We start from the raw sequence: 18,114 nt of genomic DNA on the forward strand, positions 1-18,114 counted from the left end.
AAAGAAATGTAGTCTCGTTGAATGACACAGTTGCAGATATGCAGAAAATGCATTTGCTTAAAATGATTTTGCCAGACTCAGCACTTTTTGTGTTACTCCCACATGGAGGAGGTTTTCCGAGTATTGTAGTAAAATTTTCAATTTTCTAGATATTTCTCAAAGAGAAGAAAACAAGTTGAATAGTTCAAGGTCAATTATGGCCAAGAATATGTAACATAATATAGAATTGCTACAAGCAAAGGTTGAATAAAAAGAATATTCATTAGGATGTTATTATAATTCTAATAGATTCTTATTCAGTTTTTTAATATTTTTATCATACTTTAGTGTGATTAGGATATACTGTTAAAATTTTTTGTGAGATAATTGGATTGAATTAATAGTTTGAATTCTTTTTGCACCATCACTTGGCATCTAATGTTGCAAGTGTGTCTCCATATTTTGTGTCCTAAGAATATTTTCTAAGAAATTAAGTGATCCCTTCACAATTTACAAAAGTATATTTATGTTGACAACTAAAATTTATGCACCATCTTTTTAACTAATCATGTGTCATTTCCTTTATAACTAATCATTTGTATATAATTAGGAAAGAGGACCCAGTAGTTGAGCACCCTAAGTTCATGCTTCTCAAAATCCTACATGGAAATTTCAAATCACTCCCATTTTTTTATAGTAGCTTACTTGGCAATCATTTTGCTTATAGCTAAGGTTTCAGGGGCCATATCATCGAATATGATGCCACATTAGCATGCTTTTTGCTAAGGTGTCCAAAACAGCCCCCCAAAAAGGTGAGTCCAATAGTTGTACAAAAGGGGCCCCTATACTTGTGCAGTTGATGTGGCATCACATGATTGATTGGTTTTTACAACTAAGGATACATTTCATTCAATTATGGGTATTAAAGTCACAACTATTGGTGAAATATTCTCAAAAAGTTGGACTTTAAATCAACAAGTATGGGTAGCAAATAAACAACTGCTATCACAACAATTGGAACATGCTCAACTACTAGGTCCTCTCCCTTAACAATGTTATTTTCTTTCTACAAGAAATTAAATAATATTTTATTATTATTTGATTCTATTTCTAGTAACTTATTCAAGTAATCATTCATTTTCTATATTCTACCTGAGGTAATTAAATCTAAATATTTTATTACCTAATTTGATCTCATCCTATCTAAAAATTAACCATAAGCTTGATTTCTTTTGTGATATGATGTTCTTATTTGAAGCTTCGATATTATATCATTTGAATGGGACTTTCAATTAGAAAATTTATAACTTTTAAAAAAGGGTAAAAGATTTTGACTAGTGAGGTAGTGAGGCCAAATTATATGAGGGAAGTCATAGATCCAATATGAATACTCAACAATATCATCCCTAGTAGGGGTTTGAAACTTGGTGGCAAAATTCATTACACCACAACTTAACCATCACATTATGACATTATCAACAACATAAGCCACAATTGCTCTAGCCTACGAAATTCATCAGTTCGCCTTATATGTAGCTAATTGAGATATCATTCAACCAATAACTAGAATCCAAACTTAAATACAATGAGCGAGAGAGATAGGGTTTCAAATTTCTCTAGCAATGACACTATAAAAGAAGAAGAGGATTCAGATGGTGAGGGGGATGAAATTGCAAAAGGAAATGTGGTTTCAAATGGCGAGGGGGGTGGCATTGTTTGAGATGTTGACCTTAGGCTAGGAAGGGGATTTGTCTCCTCACCCTTGTTTCTTTTTTGCTTCCTACTTGGACATTGGAAGGGTTTTTAATCACACATGGTTGGTTCTACTAGTTTCTCAATAGTTTCTATTAGGAATCTCCATTCTTAGTGTTTGAAGGGATTCTATGGGGGAGCCACTACTTTCCAATTTTTTCCTCCTATTTAGGTTTTAAGTTTTGTATCTTCAAAGGGGCATGATGTTCAATATCCTAGTGTTGATAGGGATACCTTCTATGGTACCCCTTGTCCCTCCCTTAGCTCCTTCACTTCTACTTTCAGAGTAGTCTTTTCTTTATAAAGTGTTGATGGGATTTTCTATGGAGCCCTCTATTCCTTCCTTTTCTATTTTAGTGCTAGGCTCAGAGTTGTCCTTGCCTCCTACCTTATTTATGGATATCAAATGACTTGGTTGTTAGATCTTCAATCAAGGGATATAGATTTTTTTATTTTGAGTGACTATGTTTTTTGAGGTTGGATTTTGCTAGACATTTTCTCCTTTTATTTTGTTTGTGGGTGGGGTTTCCACCTTTTATTTATTAGATGGGATTATTGCACCTTCATCTAGTGTCCACCTATGTAGCTTGTGTTTGCTTAGGTTAAAATGATAGTTACTCTTACTATTGCTTTATTGTGTTGCTATTGTGAGGGGACTATTGTTGTCATTATCTCAATCATTACTCATTCTTCCCCTCTTGAGAAAGAATTTGTTATAGTGGGAACTGCTAGTGGCTTGACCTAGTGGTGGATGGAAGTGGCTGATATGCCTTTTGTTAATGCTATCAAATTTTCACAATCCATGCTATATTTCTCTTGTTGCTTTTGGATTAGATTGTGTGGAAAAAAATTTATCATCAACGTTTTGAATCACACTCTCTGATTCATCACCAGGATAAGAAAAGAGTTCAAAGGGGATGAAAGATGACAAGTTGCAGATCTAGATTGAATATAAAGATGAGAGAAGGGAGAGAGATTTCTAATCCAGAAGCATCAAGAGAATTATGCCTTTTCTTGTTGGCATATGTAAGAGGTTTTTATATGTGAGGATCCGGTTATTACTGAGGAGGGGGGTGAATCAGTAATAATAATAAACTTAAATCTTTCACCAATCTACAAATACTTCTCAAAAATAGTTCATAACTAGTACCAATAACCACTAAATCAGTCACTACACATTCATGTGTTCATCAACATGTAAGCAATGTAATGAAATCAAATCAACACATAGACAAATAAATCACCATATGAACACTGATATATTTCATGTGGAAACCCAAATGGGAAAAACCACGGTGGGAATTGGTACCCACAAAATATGCACTATTTCAGAATGCGCCCTGTTAGGAGCCTAGCCTAGTTAGGAGCTTTACAACAATGCCTGGTTAAGAGCAGACCCTGTTAGGAGTCACCCGGTGAAGGGATTTTAACCTAAACTCCGTTAGGAGATTTTCCCTGTTAGGAGTAACCTTGCTAAAGGATTTAAACCCAAGTTAATGAACCCCCTGGTGAAGGGATTTACAAAATCAGGCCTGTTAGGACCTACCCGGTTAAGGGATTTTAGTATTGCTGCAACTGTTAGGAAACAACAAGTAAATGATCTAGTCTTAGTACTTCATGCTTGCTTGTATAGATCCTTATCAGCTCCAATCTACTTCACTCATGTAGACATCTCAATCTGGTTCGGCACACACACACTTCTTCTTATCACCGACACAATTAACCTTCTCAAACTAGACCTAAATACACTTTTCAATTTGGTCGGTTACATAACCCTAACTTACAATGATTTACATCATAGATCATATTAGATCATTACAAATCATCATACAAATTATTACAACACATTTCAAGACAATTACAACCATTGAATGATCATAACTCATCACCGCACATCGACCTGATAAGCTGTCAAAACCCTTATCACACTCTGCTAAGCACTTCGTTGTTTCCCAAGAAATTCACTCCTTGATCACACTCAAACAGCATCTTATCTATTCACACAGATTCTTCCACATCACCACAAAGTTATGAACATGAAAAGAATCATCGCCAAACTATAAAGCATCATCGATCAAAGGTCTAGTTACCGGTTCTTAAACCCTACACTGAAAATACAACAGTTAATTACAAACATGACTTCCAGTTCTCCAAACATGATGCGGTTGTAACCATAGACTAATTACAATGTCATAAGCATATATTCCAAACCGCGACACCTAACTCTACATGAATCTCTACCGCAATCATCTCCTTCTCTGTTCCTGCTTACCGGTTAACTACTACTGGGTAGTTTAGTTGTCCAACTCAATCCTCTAACGATTAGGCTATACCAGTAGGCTTAGATAAATTAGATGACATAAACAATCATAAAAAACATGGTTGCCATCAATGACAACATAAATAACTAATTATATCATCACCAACAATCCTTTCAACATCATCCTTTACCGGTACAACATCATCTCCATCAGTAATGTCAACATGCCAACATTTGCCAACCGAGGTCTCATAAACTTCTTAGATGAATAGCCTTAATTTTCTCTTCCTGAGGGGCCATGTGTCCTCTCACCTTAGTAAGTTTGAGGATTGTAATGTTAGAGTTTTCTCCCCTTTTATGTAGGTTTCTTTGCCTCTATTAGGTCCCCTGATATTATGGTGGTTAGGTCCTCAATTGGTTGAAGTATCAAAACATTATTGGGATATTATTGGTTGATCAATCTTTGGCTTCAAATATAGATTCCTAAATGTTTGGTCTCTTCTAGTCAAGTAACTTATATTTGTTGCCTTTGTTGAGGGGTACCTTCTTTGGCCCATTCCTTACTAGTCTTTATTATAGTTCAAGGTGTTTTTTATTGTAAAGTTTTTGAGGATACTTTAAAAACCTATCTTTGCTCTAGTCTATGTTGTGAAATGAAGTTTAGGGTTGGGATACTTGTTTCTGGTTGGGTCTTTTGTCTAATCAAAATCTTTCCTTATGCTCATCAACTACGAAGTGACACCCAAAATAATAATCTATCTGCAAAATATTATTATCAGACATTGTATTTTATCCTACTTTAAAATTAGAGTGAAATAATAATATAAACATCAAAACTTATAATGGCTTTTAAATATCACTTTTCAAGAGTGATTTTATTAGTAAAATTAATGTATTGTACAATTATACAAGATGTGCATGAAATAATAAAGGGTGGGAATGTTAAGGAAATATACAATAGATAAATTATATATGTCGTTGAACAACAAATAAAAGAACATGAAGAAGTTCACATAAGCATAGTGAATTGCATGATTCATGAATAATTCAAAAACCTTCTAGATGGGTATTCAAGGCCACTCCTAACATACCTTGATAAAGACATAGGTAAAAATTTATTAAGAGATAATTACATAAACCCCATGGATAAATCATCAAGGAAAGTATCAACAACACAATTTTTAAAGGTAGATTCTAATACCCTAGATTGGAACCACTATCTTATGACTCCTTGCAAGATTTAATGATCTAAAGTATAAATAATTTAAGTATGGAAGGTTTTTTCTTCAATTAATTATAATAATTATTAGAGTCACTTCATGAGAATTTATCTATCAAGATAATCCTTTAAGACTAGATCCTTTTTTAATATTAAAGCCTAATTTTGTTTCCAATTCTTAATATCTCCTAACCATCAATTCCTAAGGAAAATTCTTGACCATGGATGTCTTAAAGTAAATTCCTAATTTTGTTTCCAATTCTTAATAACTCCTAACCATCAATTCCTAAGGAAAATTCTTGACCATGGATATCTTAAAGTAAATTCCCAATATCTACATATGTCCCCAAGAGGAAACAAGACTAGGAAAGAGTCTGAACTTCATGAGAATTTCTCTATCAGGATAATCCTTTAAGACTAGAGCCTTTTTTTATATTAAAGCCTAATTTTGTTTCCAATTCTTAATAACTTCTAACCATCAATTCCTAAGGAAAATTCTTGACCATGGATGTCTTAAAGTAAATTCCCAATATCTACATATGTCCCCAAGAAGAAACAAGACTAGGAAACATATGATTTTATTATTTTTATTTCCTTATTTTTATTAGTATTATTATTATTATCTTTCTCTTCTCCCTTGTTTATTGTTTTCTCTTTTCTATTTCTTTCCTCTTAGTAGTCTCATTTGGCTTTCTCTCTTTGTTTCATTTTATTTTATTTTATCTCTCTCTCTTTTATTCAACTTTATTTTCCTTATTTTCTTCTTTTATTTATTGTATTATTTCTTTTCTCTATTTTATCTAACTTTGAACTTCGTGCCTCCTACCCTACCTCTCTTCTCATTTTTAACCTTAGCTTGGTCTGCAACTTATCATTTCATGTTCTTAGCTCTCTAGAATCCTGATGATGGATCACAGAGTGCGATCCGAAACTTTGATGCCAAAAAAATTGCTACACAATCTAGTCCAGAAAGTTTAAGATTATACATTATGGATTGTGGAAATCTGATATCATTAAAAGACTCTGAAGTCAAGATAATAAGCCTATTCATTACTCTATCAAGTGAAATCTAAGTCACTAATTGACCAAAATTATTCATGTAGTTATGCCCATCCTCTAAGTGGGAATTTGAATGTTGTCATTGTGGAAAACTAGAATTCAAGTCATGTAAAGTTAAAATTATAAAAAGCCTCACATCCACTAGGATTTTTTATCAATGAAGAAGTGTCAATTCCAAACCTAATTTCTTGAGTAAAATCAAATATATAAATACCCACATATATAGAAATTTTAAATATAATCATAAGTTAAAATTGACATTAAGTGCTCTAGTAAGTTAAAACTTTCAAGGATTCTTGTTCCCATGTTATGTTATTGTTCATAATATCATGATATTTTTAGAACTAAGAGCCTAAGCATGTTAACATTTATGAAGTTCTCACATTTGTGACAAGTACTAGTGGATTTTCTAACTATTGATGGATCGATTAAATCTATATCCAATGATATGCTAGAGTGAATCTTCACATACATGTGTTCATACATAGATGAGGGTCGGAAGCTATTTTTTGGTAATTTCAAACTTCAACGTACAAATTATACAAATTATTGAAACTCTATAGATAAATACTACAAGTTCCAAAGCCAAGAACCCAAATAAATTAGGATTGATAATGTGTTTGTATCTAAGATGTTGAGAGTCAAGAAACCTAACAATTAGTGCGTGTCATGCATTTGTATTAAAGTTAACCTAAGAAAATATATGTCAAATATTAAAATTAAAATTTAAGTAACTCAAATTTCCTTGTGATTTAAAAAATGTGAGAACATACCAATTGGAGCTGGCAAGATGTACCCATACCGATTTTACTCAAATTTGATAGATCAACCTATATTAAATCTTGTCTTAAGACCCAACTCTTAGATGTCACCCTATGCTAAGATAAAATAAGGCATCATAAAATTTTCTTACTACCCTGTTAATGTCTCTAATTTTACAGTATAGCCGATCAAATAAAAACACAATGGTAACAATTTGCTGACTCAATTAGAAGAGACCCTAGAGATATTATCATAAGAATGCTCTCATTATGCATAGCTTCAACAAGTTACCTTCCCTTGATAAATTGCTTCAGTTCTATATCAAAGTTCATTGCTTTAGCTATAATTTTGTGGATAAAATGAAAGCAAATATAGAAAAGGTAAAGATGCCAAGATATAACTTCACGGGGCGAAAGTTCAGCAAAGAAAAGTAAGATTCCTTACTGATTTCAACAAGTGCAACCGTTACACAGGGAAGCTCTTCATAGGTCTCAGAGCTAGAGACTGAAAGAAATTAAAGAAAACTAAGAATCTCCCAAGTAGATTAAATGTTTAGTACAAAGGCAAGATTCTTTACAGATTTCAACAAGTGCAACAGTGACATAGGGAAGCTCTTCATGGGTCTCAGAGCTGGAGGCTGTAACAAATTAAAGGAATCTAAGAATCTCCCAAGTAGAGAGTTCAATGTTTAGTACAGATGCTAGGGGAGACATTTGAGGGAAGAACCTCACAGGTAGAGTTAAATCCTTAGTACAAAGGCTAGGTTGTGGTGTTTTGGGTTGTGTTGATCATGTTCAAGGTGATTCTCTTTAAATGATTCCACTCATGATGTAAAACGATAAAGATGAGCATTAGAAAACCTTCCTTGCTTTGCAACATATGATTGAAAGCAATTACACTACAATACTCAAAAAACCTCCATATGAGTCACACAAACAAATGCATTTTCTGCATATCCGGCAACCATGTCATTCAACGAAACTACATTTCTTTGAGGCAACCTGTTAAACACAAAACATGCCTTGTCTATGCTTCCACATTTTACATGCATGTCTTTTAGAGCATTTCGAACATTTATGAAGGATGTCCCTACCCAGTTCGAAAGTTCCCATTTGGGCACAGGCCGCGTGAAAATGAGGTCTGCTCTGGTCACAAACCTGTTTGTTATTGTTGGAGAACTTATGGGCGGGAGAAAAGAGTTTTAAAAATTAAACTTTGGGCGGGATTAGTGTAGACGGTAACCACGGTCGGTAACGACGACCAAGATGGGTTAGAGAGGCCCACAGCAGCAACGGAAATGTTAACATTGATTGTTTGCAAACGGAAACGGATGTGAATGAACGTTAAATGAAGAAATGGGCCCACAACACACCTAGGCAATCAAAGCTTAGTGTGTGCTGTTTAAGCCAGCTTCTTAATAAGTCAAAGGTCATGGTGTTAAGGGACTGAAATTAGTTCTCTTCAAGACCTTTCCAACTGTGGAAACCATTTTTAATTTCAAGTTATGAGCTGAAAGTTATGGCCCTGCCAAGTTGGGGTACCTAAATTCTTTGTTTTTTTTAAATTTTGTAATTTGTTTGTTATTTTATTTTGCAAAGACACTTCATTTCGAATCTGTTGGATTCCAGAGAGTATTGGGACTCCATGATGATGTTTAAAAATTAGTTTTGGATAAGATAATGTGACTTTTGATGCATACAACTCTAGGTTTTTGAGTTCTTACTATTGCCCATCTTGATAAGGAATACTTACAGGTTTTCGCTTGCCTTGTATTATTGACGAATTCCCTATTGAATTTAGATCATTGGTATTAGAGCTAGTACGCTCTTGTATGACACATTGCACATTGTCTGGTTATCAAAGGTTGGGATTGGAGATGCATAATCCATCAATTTATCTTCCCTTGAGGCGTAATCAACTAAAGATGGCCGACCCAAATGCAAATTCTATTAAGGCCATGGTGGAAGAAGCCTTGAATAAACAGAGAGAAGAAATGATGAGGCAATTCTCTCAGAGTCTACAAAATCCCCAACAATCGAATAGAGAAAGAAAACCATTCGGTAATTATACTCCTTTCAAGGTGCAAGTAAATTTTGACATTCCAAATTTTGAAGGTAGAATTGATGCAACCGTTGTGGACGAATGGATAACAAAACTAGAAAGGTATTTTTCTGTGAATACCTTTTCGAATGCTGAAAATATAACCTTTGCTCTCCTCAAAGCTGAGGCACATGTGAGGCAATCATGGGAAAACAAAATCACCTCAAAGAAGATCAATTTTATAACCAATGTAGAAGAAGAATTGATTGGAGGAATAGGTGACAATCCTGGGGCGAATTTGTTGAATTCATCAAAGAGGAGTGCTTTCCTGAAGACACATGTGAAGAAAAATATATGGAGTGGCAACTGCTGCAGCAAAAGAATGACCAAACAGTACATGATTATACCAACAAGTTTCATACTTTATTGGCAAAGATTGGTATCCAAGATTCGAAGAAGCACCAGGTTTTTTTTTTAAAATATCGTAGTGGACTGCATAGATACATCCAAACAAATATGTCCTCCTTGAATATTGGAACATTGGGGACTACTTACAAGTATGATACAAAAATTGAGGAGAAGTTCAAATGAAAGGGGAAGAAAGACTTCTTTACAAATAATAGTTTCAAGGGAGAGAATAGCAACAAATTCACAGGAAAATAAATTGCCACTAGGAAGTTTGCCTCTTGATCACCAATATGGAGCACGGGAGCAAAAAGTACACCTAAAGATGTAGGCATGTGGTGTGATATCAACAAAATTTCTCGACATAATATAAAGAATTGCAGGGCTACAAAAATGTTGATGACAAAGACACATGAAGTAGAGCAAGAGGTTGACATGTTGCCCACATACCCTTTCAAATAGAAAAATGGTGAAACAATTATTAAAGTAGATCCTTATGCCACCATTACCTTTGTGAAAATTATACATTGGGAAGATGAGGAGCACTTATTTCATTCGCAGATGTGGATGAATGGCAAAGCCTTATAGTTCATAATTGACAATGGGAGTTGGAAGAATCTAATTTCTGACAAAGTAGTAAAGAGATTGAACCTAAATACAAAACCTCATCCACAAACATACTCCATGGGTTGGGTGAGTCTAGAAAGGGACATTCAGGTAAACAAGAAGTGTTGCTTATCATATTCCATCAAACCATTCAAAGATGAGGTTAATTGTGATGCGACACCATTGGACGTATGTGATGTGTTGCTAGGACAACCATATATGTATCAACGCCATGTTGTGTATGAGTCAAGGCCACACAATGTTATTGTCAAGGTGAATGTACAAAAGTATCAGATTCCTGAGGTAAGCCCTATAAAATTTGCTTCTTTAATTAGTGCAAAACAATGTAGGCATTTGATTTCCCACATTGGAGCTTTTATATTGTTAATGATAAGAATGGAAGGGGATATGAAAATCACAGCTAACAATAGCACTAAAATAGAAGCCACCTCTATTCAACAAAAAAGAGGGATTCAATATTGACAAGATATCAGAATATATGTTACCTCACCAGTAGAGGTTCCTGAGCACTGTCAGGCTAAGCATTCAATTGACATTATTGCAAGGACACTGTTGCCAAATGGGCTAGTGTATAGGAGATCAGTTTTAGAAAATGATGAGATCAAATGATAGATTGAGGAGTTGATTCAGAAGAGCCATATCCAGCCAAATGCATCATCTTGTGACAGCCCGATTGCTTTGGCTAAAAATAATGATGACACTTGGAGACTATGAATTGAATACTGTGCTTTGAACAAGATCACCATGAAGAACAAATATCCAATTCCTTGAATTGATGATCTTCTAGACCAACTTCATGGGGTTAAGTTCTTCACCAAAATTGATTTGAAGTATGAATACCACCAAGTGTTAATTGATCCTACAGATGTTTGGAAAGCTGCTTTCAAGTCTAGAGAGGGGTTGATGATGCATTTTGGGCTAACAAATTCTCCTGCTACTTTCATGAGGATGATGAATGATGTTCTCAGACCCTTCACTAATTCTTTTGTGGTGGTCTACCTGTTGGCAATTGACACTCATCTGGTAGTCACCTTCTAAGGTGAATTGCATTTTTGGGTTGTCATTGATGGCAACTCATCTTTAGAAGATGGTATTTATTCATCCAGACTCATCACTTTATCATTTTGTCTAGATAATGCCAACCAATATACACTCTATGGTTTACACTTGTTAACCGGTTATTCTTGGTACCAGTAATTCATATTATGGGACCCGGTAAATCCATTTGAGGAATTGAAGGTAGCGTGCCAGACCGACATCAAATAAGATCATCAGGATAATTTACAATATACTTTATGATTTCGGAGGAAGCCAACAGGTTTATTTTCATTATGAAGGTCGGCATGATGAACAATTTATAAGGGTATATAAGAGAGACCAGTTAGCGATGGATTAAAGATATTCATATGATGTAATTGGAGATGTGAAAAAGTCAGAGATTGATAGTGTGCGAATTGATGAGAGAATGATTGCATATGTGCACAGTTGCACGTGTGCAATCCTAACCGCTAGTAGAACAAAGTATTAGTATCACTGGTTCAGTTGAGGAACTCAGAGCTACAACCAGAACTTATGCAACATGGTCAGATGCTTCATTTAAGTTGAATACAGTTATAAATCATTGTGTAATGATCCGTAAGTCAACGAGACTTCCATATATGTGTATTTGAGTAGTGAACTCTAGGCGGTAAGCCTGTATGCATGTGCATACCCCTCTATGTAATATTTGTATACCTTGATCAAGTATATAGATATTGTGGGTACTAGCCCCACCATGGTTTTTCCCTTTATAGGGTTTTCCACATATAAATATTGGTGTTATGGTATTACTTCATGTGTTCATTTGTTTATGCACTTTAATTTTATATCCTATCATTTGGTTAATCACAAATAAGTTCATAAATCCTATCACTGGTAGAACACTAATTCACCCCCCCCCCCCCTCTCAATGTTCTTAGATTCCAACAATTGGTATCAGAGCCTAGTTCCTTGGGAGAAGTTTAACAACTTGAGGAAGATATGGAACTTGAAAACAACGGAAACCGGTTTGCAGCAACAACTCCAACTTGCTCTTGAGGATCTTGATGATGAAAAAGAGAAAAGAAATAAATTAGAGAATGAACTAAGGCAAGCCAAAGAATACATCATTTCATTACAAGGAAAGCTATCAACTGCTCAAGCTAAGAGGAAAAAACTTTGTGATCAGCTGCAAAATCAAAGTAGTGATGACGAAGATGCTTTGAAAGATCAATGTCAGAAACTCACTCAAAAGAATACTACCTTGAAGAATGAAATGCAAGCCCTAACTATGAGAATGTCCAAGGAGATTGAAGACAAAAAGAAGAATGAAGAAAACCTAGCTCAAGCATTGAAGAATAGATCAGATGATTGCAACAGACTGATACATGACAATGATATGCTGAAACTTGAATTGATTTAGTTCAGGAATAATGAACATGAACTTGAAAGACAAATCATAATCATGAGAGATGATTTGGCCATTGCAAATGAGTACAAAGACAAGTTCAAAGCCAGCTCCGCAAGACTTGATGAATTGCTGAAAATGTAGAGAGATGCTAATGACATGAGAGGTCTTGGATATGAAGTAGGAGAAAGCTCCAGAACTACACAACAAGATTAATCATTCAATCAGAAGAAAAATCATGCCAAAAATCCAAACAATCGGAGCTAGAAATCACTGGTAAGATAGCCTAATGCTAAAAAATTCAATGGTACGTTTTTTATTTGCAATAAATATGGTCATGTAGCAAGTCAGTGCAAAAATAGGAATAATCAAAACAATGCATCATTCACCGGTCAATGCTTTAATTACAATAAACATGGTCATAAGTTAGCAGAATGTAGAAGTATTAGAAATGTCAGATGTCATGCTTTTAGTAGATATGGACATATGGCTAACAAATGCAGATCAAAAGAAAATCAAGGGTATAGCAAAGAAATTAAAAAGAACAATATTACCTGTTATGCATTCAACAAGATTGGACATATTGCTAAGTATTGCAGGAATAAGAATCCACCGGTAGCTAATGGAAATTTAGATGAGAAAGGAAAGACAAAGGTTGAAGATATCAAAAAACAACATGAGAAAATATGGGTTCGGAAATTAAAAAACACAATCGGTAGAACAAACAGGTCCTGCACCAGAAGCAAGAACTTCAATTGGTAACTAAGGCACTTTTCCTTACGGGTTGGAAAATCATTGAAGATCATCCAAACACCCCAGATTAGGTCTGAAGTCAGGGAATTCTGATTGCAAATAGACACTCAAGTAGATTTTCAAGTTTTTATCAGAACCTATATGCAGATTATGTGATCTGGTTAGATTCTCTGGTCACATTTATGACAATGAAAAATTAGGGTTAATGGTGATAAAAAGGGGAAAAGTTAAATCATTTCTTCACACATTGGTCGAGTATTTTGAAGAGCAATTTCAAAGGCAATCAAGAGTCTTAAGGTGATTTGTGCAAGCATCTGAATCCAAAGAGAATTTCATCATTCAGAAAGATATGAAGGTATTTACCATTTGCTAAAACCCTTGAAATTTATCATGGCATCCTCATCAAATGTTGATACTCCCATGGTAGTTGAAATCAAGAATTGCCCACGCCCGGAATTCAAGAAACATTCTTACAAATTACTTCTGGATGATCCTTTGGGGGTATTTTCCAGTGTTTGTCATGGTGTTCTTCACACTGAAGATATTAGGGCATATATTCATTGCAATATCAAAGAAATCAGGAATTATGAAATATCCTGCATATTCATAGATCACCTTATCACTGACAATCAACTCAAACTGGAATATGCACAATTGAAGAAGAAGAGTTTTACCCAATTCATGGATATTCCATCCTTAGACAAAGATGAATGGGTAAGGTACATCATCAACCAAATTCATGGGGAATTCTTATGGTTGGACAATCCATACAAGATAACAGATGAAGTGATCAAGAATATCACATGCCTCTACTAGGTTGGAGATATGTCAGGGCTTTGACAAATATCAAACACAGATGTATGAAAACTCATTGATGCAACATATGATGGTAGATCAATGCGGGTTGATGATATCAAAGACCTTGATGTGAAATTTGTCGCAATGGTGATTGGCTATAAGGTTTATCAATCTAACAGATTGAACTCAGTCTCCAGAACCGCCATTCACATTTCTTATCAGATGGTAAAAGAAGATGCACACTATGACTTATGTAGTGTGATGCCCAAGGAATTGATGGCAACCTCCAGAAGATCAAGCAAGATAAGAAAAATACATTTTGGTATGGTTCTCTGATTATATGCTTAACCTTTTACTTTCTGAATATGGTACCCGGTTATGGAAGAATTCAATGGGCATTTGATAAACTGATTGCAACTCAAATAACACAAATACTAGACCGACAAGGATACAAGAAGCAGAAGGCTAACTTATGGGCCTTTTTCAAAACATTTCAAGAAGAGATGAAGAATAGGGTAAGGATTCCCAAAGAAATTGTGGAGAAATATCAGGACACAATTTGTTTCATGGTTAATAAGGATGAATGCATGATGGAGATAGTCCAACCCAGGACAATTTGGATTATGCCAATGGGCTATGAGGTAGATGTGGCCACACTTGATGGATATGCACAACATCTACTCACAGCTCCAGGTAATGAAAAATAAGGGAAAAAATGGCACTTCACAAGAGAAGGGACTAAAAGTCCACAAGGAACAGGTTGCACCCAACATCACAAGGAAAATGACAAGAGTTGTAGCTGAGCAACTAATTAGAGAAGGTCATGACGGGGCAGAAGTAGAACAAAAGGTTAGAATCCTTGAAGCCTGGAGAAAAGAAGAGCAGAAAAAGAAGAGAAAATAGGAGAGAGATGCAAAGAAAGTAGCTCAGGCCACACCCAATGTTGTCCTAGTTACAACTAAACCACCTAAACAATAGGAAGAACCATCCGCCGAACCTGCTAGCCCTAAGCCTAAGGAAAGAAAGAAAAGAAAAGAAAAACCGGCAAGGGAATATGTTGCAGTATCTTTAGAGGAGACAAAATCAGAAGAAGAAATCAGACAAGCTCCAAAGAAGAAAGGTGTTTTTTCAAGAGTTGTCAGAGGAAAACCCTCCGGAAATAAAAAGGAAGATCAAAAGAAGGAAGTGGAGAAGGAGCAACCCAAGAAGACTCCTAAGATTACCATTGTACACAAAAGGAAGCCCAAAGGAGATGAGAAATCTAAACTGGAAACTAAAAGGAGAAATGGTAAGCAAAAGAGGCTAGATGGTCAAGAAATTATAGATCAAACTATTAATGATGGAAATCTGAAAAACATTTCTATATTTTATGATTAATTTAATGAAAAGGATAATAAACAGTTAGAAGAGGCCATTGTCTTATGTCTTGATTCATTTAGTAGAACATTGATAGAATTGGAGAAAATTTTGCCCAAATAACTGTATGATAGATTAGAAATAAGAAAATTACATGCACATAATCTAGATAGACATATGAAGGAAATATAATTGATTAATCTTTGTCCATCCATCACTCCACAAGAGGCTGCAAATTTAATAAATAAGAGAGGTTTGACTGAATTCAAACCTAAACACCGGTTATACAACTTAATGTTGGAAAAATATATAAAGAGATCCAGAAAGAAACAATAGATATATGGCTAAGAATCCTTTTGAGAAAAAGGATATGAGCTAAGTCCCAGCTTTGTACAGTCTCGAAACATTCAATTACCAAAGGATAAGGAACCAGAAAGGAAAGATGAATAAAATGTGAAAACTGGTCCACCAGTTACTACTCCACTAGTTCATGAGCCAAATTTTGATATCGAGGATACTCTGAATCGTCCAAAAACAAATGTACAGGATGTTGAGGAAGAGGTTGAAAAGGAAAAAGGTATAGAAGAAAAGGAATCATGGGAAGCACCAAAAGAGAGTGGTGCACCAAGTGGCGAAGCCACCAGTGCACATGAGTTGTAGACTTTAGCAGACAAGGAACCAACAGATATACCCCATAAGACCTTTGCTGGACACCAAGGTGGAAGGATAGAATCATATTTCCCTTCTGGATTGGCAATTGACACATCTTTAATTAAAGCTAAAGGGAAAATGTCAGGATTCTCCATAAGTTTTGACAAGCGTTACCACCTGATGTCACCGACAAAAAAGGTATTGGCTACAATTGCACTCCAAGCTTAGGTGAGTCAGGAGTTATCCCAAGAAGAATCCAAGGACATGCAATTGATACAGTCCACTTTTGATGTCTTGAACCGGCTTGTACTAAAATTTCAAGTAGAAGAGAGCTCAAGCTCTTTCGGGAAACTTCAACAAATAATTGAGTACATTCCTAAACAATATGATTCTTTGGTTGAAATTTCTACACTTGAGGCCAAAGACAAATTTGTTGAGGCTAGGAAACAAACATTTTTGTAGATGATATCAACAGAAAAGGCAAAACTTCACACCTGTCTAAGTCTATTGATAAAGTCTTAGTGGAAGGAGATAAAGTATATAAAACTTGTCTATATTTTTCAAAGCTCACTGCCTCCCTAGACAAACAGATTATGGATTGTAAAGGCCAATTGCTTCAGATTTCACATTCTTACAACCTAGCATCAAACCTAACAAGTTCTTTTGAAGGTCCAATTTTGGTAGTCATGGATCAAATATTAAAGTTATAAAAGGAGAGGGGCGGTATGATAAAGAGAGCCACAGAGCTTCAAAACTTTATGGGTCCCTGGTTAGACAACCTGCTTTGTCATAAAATAGTGTATAACAAATATGCAACAGGAGGATCTGATAGAATCCCAAGCTATTGAATACTATGATAGTCTATTGAATGGGTTCAACTCCATTCTAGATTCACTTAAGAAAGGATGAGATACTTACTTTTCATTCTTAAAGACTTTGTATGCAGACATTCTGAAATACGCATAGAGAGCGGTATATATATATATATATATATATATATATATATATCACTTGTACATATTTCTTCTTGTATATAATCACCTAGCTTTATCATATATATATATATCACTTGTATATATTTCTTCTTGTATATATTCACCTAGATTTGTCATTGATGTTAAAGGGGGAGGAGTACAATGAAAAATGAATGAATATCACAAGGGAAGAGTACAAATGTAAATAGTTGCATGGATGTACAGGAAAGGGGGAGCACACTCAGAGATAATTGACACTCATCTGGTAGTCACCTTCTAAGGTGAATTGCATTTTTGGGTTGTCATTGATGGCAACTCATCTTTAGAAGATGACATTTCTTCACCCAGACTCATCACTTTATCATTTTGTCTAGATAAGGCCAACCAGTATACACTCTATGGTTTACACTTGTTAACCGGTTATTCTTGGTATGGGTAATTCATATTATGGTACCCGATAAAGCCATTTGAGTAATTGAAGGTAGCGTGCCAAGCTGACATCAAATAAGATCATTAGGATAATTTATAATATACTTTATGATTCAAGAGGAAGCCGACAAGTTTATTTTCATTATGAAGGTCGACATGATGAACAAGTTATAAGGGTATATAAGAGAGAACTTAATGATGGATTATAGATATTCATATGATGTAATTGGAGATACAAAAAAGTTAGAGATTGATAGTGTGTGAATTGATGAGCGAACGATTGCAGTTGTGGACAGTTGCACATGTGCAATCTTAACCGGTTGTAGAACAGAGTATCAGTATCACCGGTTCAATTGAGGAACTCAGATCTACAACCAGAACTTATCCAGCATGATCATATGCTTCATTTAAGTTCAATACTGTTATAAATAATTATATAATGATCTGCAAGTCAATCAAACTTCCATATATGTGTATTTGAGTAGTGAACTCTAGGTGGTAAGCCTATATGCACATGCATACCCCTCAATGTAATATTTTTATACCTTGATTAAGTATATAGATATTGTGGGTACTAGCCCCACCATTTCAACCCAAATATAACTTACTTCAACTTAATACTTAA

The 18,114-nt window shown here is 35.0% G+C and overlaps 1 protein-coding gene across 1 annotated transcript; it reads left to right on the forward strand.

Moving 5' to 3' along the window:
• Positions 1 to 14,775: 14,775 nt before the first annotated feature.
• Positions 14,776 to 15,456, forward strand: LOC131869033 (FK506-binding protein 4-like). The gene is made up of 2 exons (XM_059215715.1): positions 14,776 to 14,928; positions 15,058 to 15,456. The coding sequence occupies exons 1-2, from the start codon at positions 14,776 to 14,778 to the stop codon at positions 15,454 to 15,456; spliced, it is 552 nt and encodes a 183-aa protein (XP_059071698.1).
• The last annotated feature ends 2,658 nt before the right edge of the window (positions 15,457 to 18,114 follow it).

Source organism: Cryptomeria japonica, chromosome 2, assembly GCF_030272615.1.
Source record: "Cryptomeria japonica chromosome 2, Sugi_1.0, whole genome shotgun sequence".
Lineage (NCBI taxonomy): Eukaryota > Viridiplantae > Streptophyta > Pinopsida > Cupressales > Cupressaceae > Cryptomeria > Cryptomeria japonica.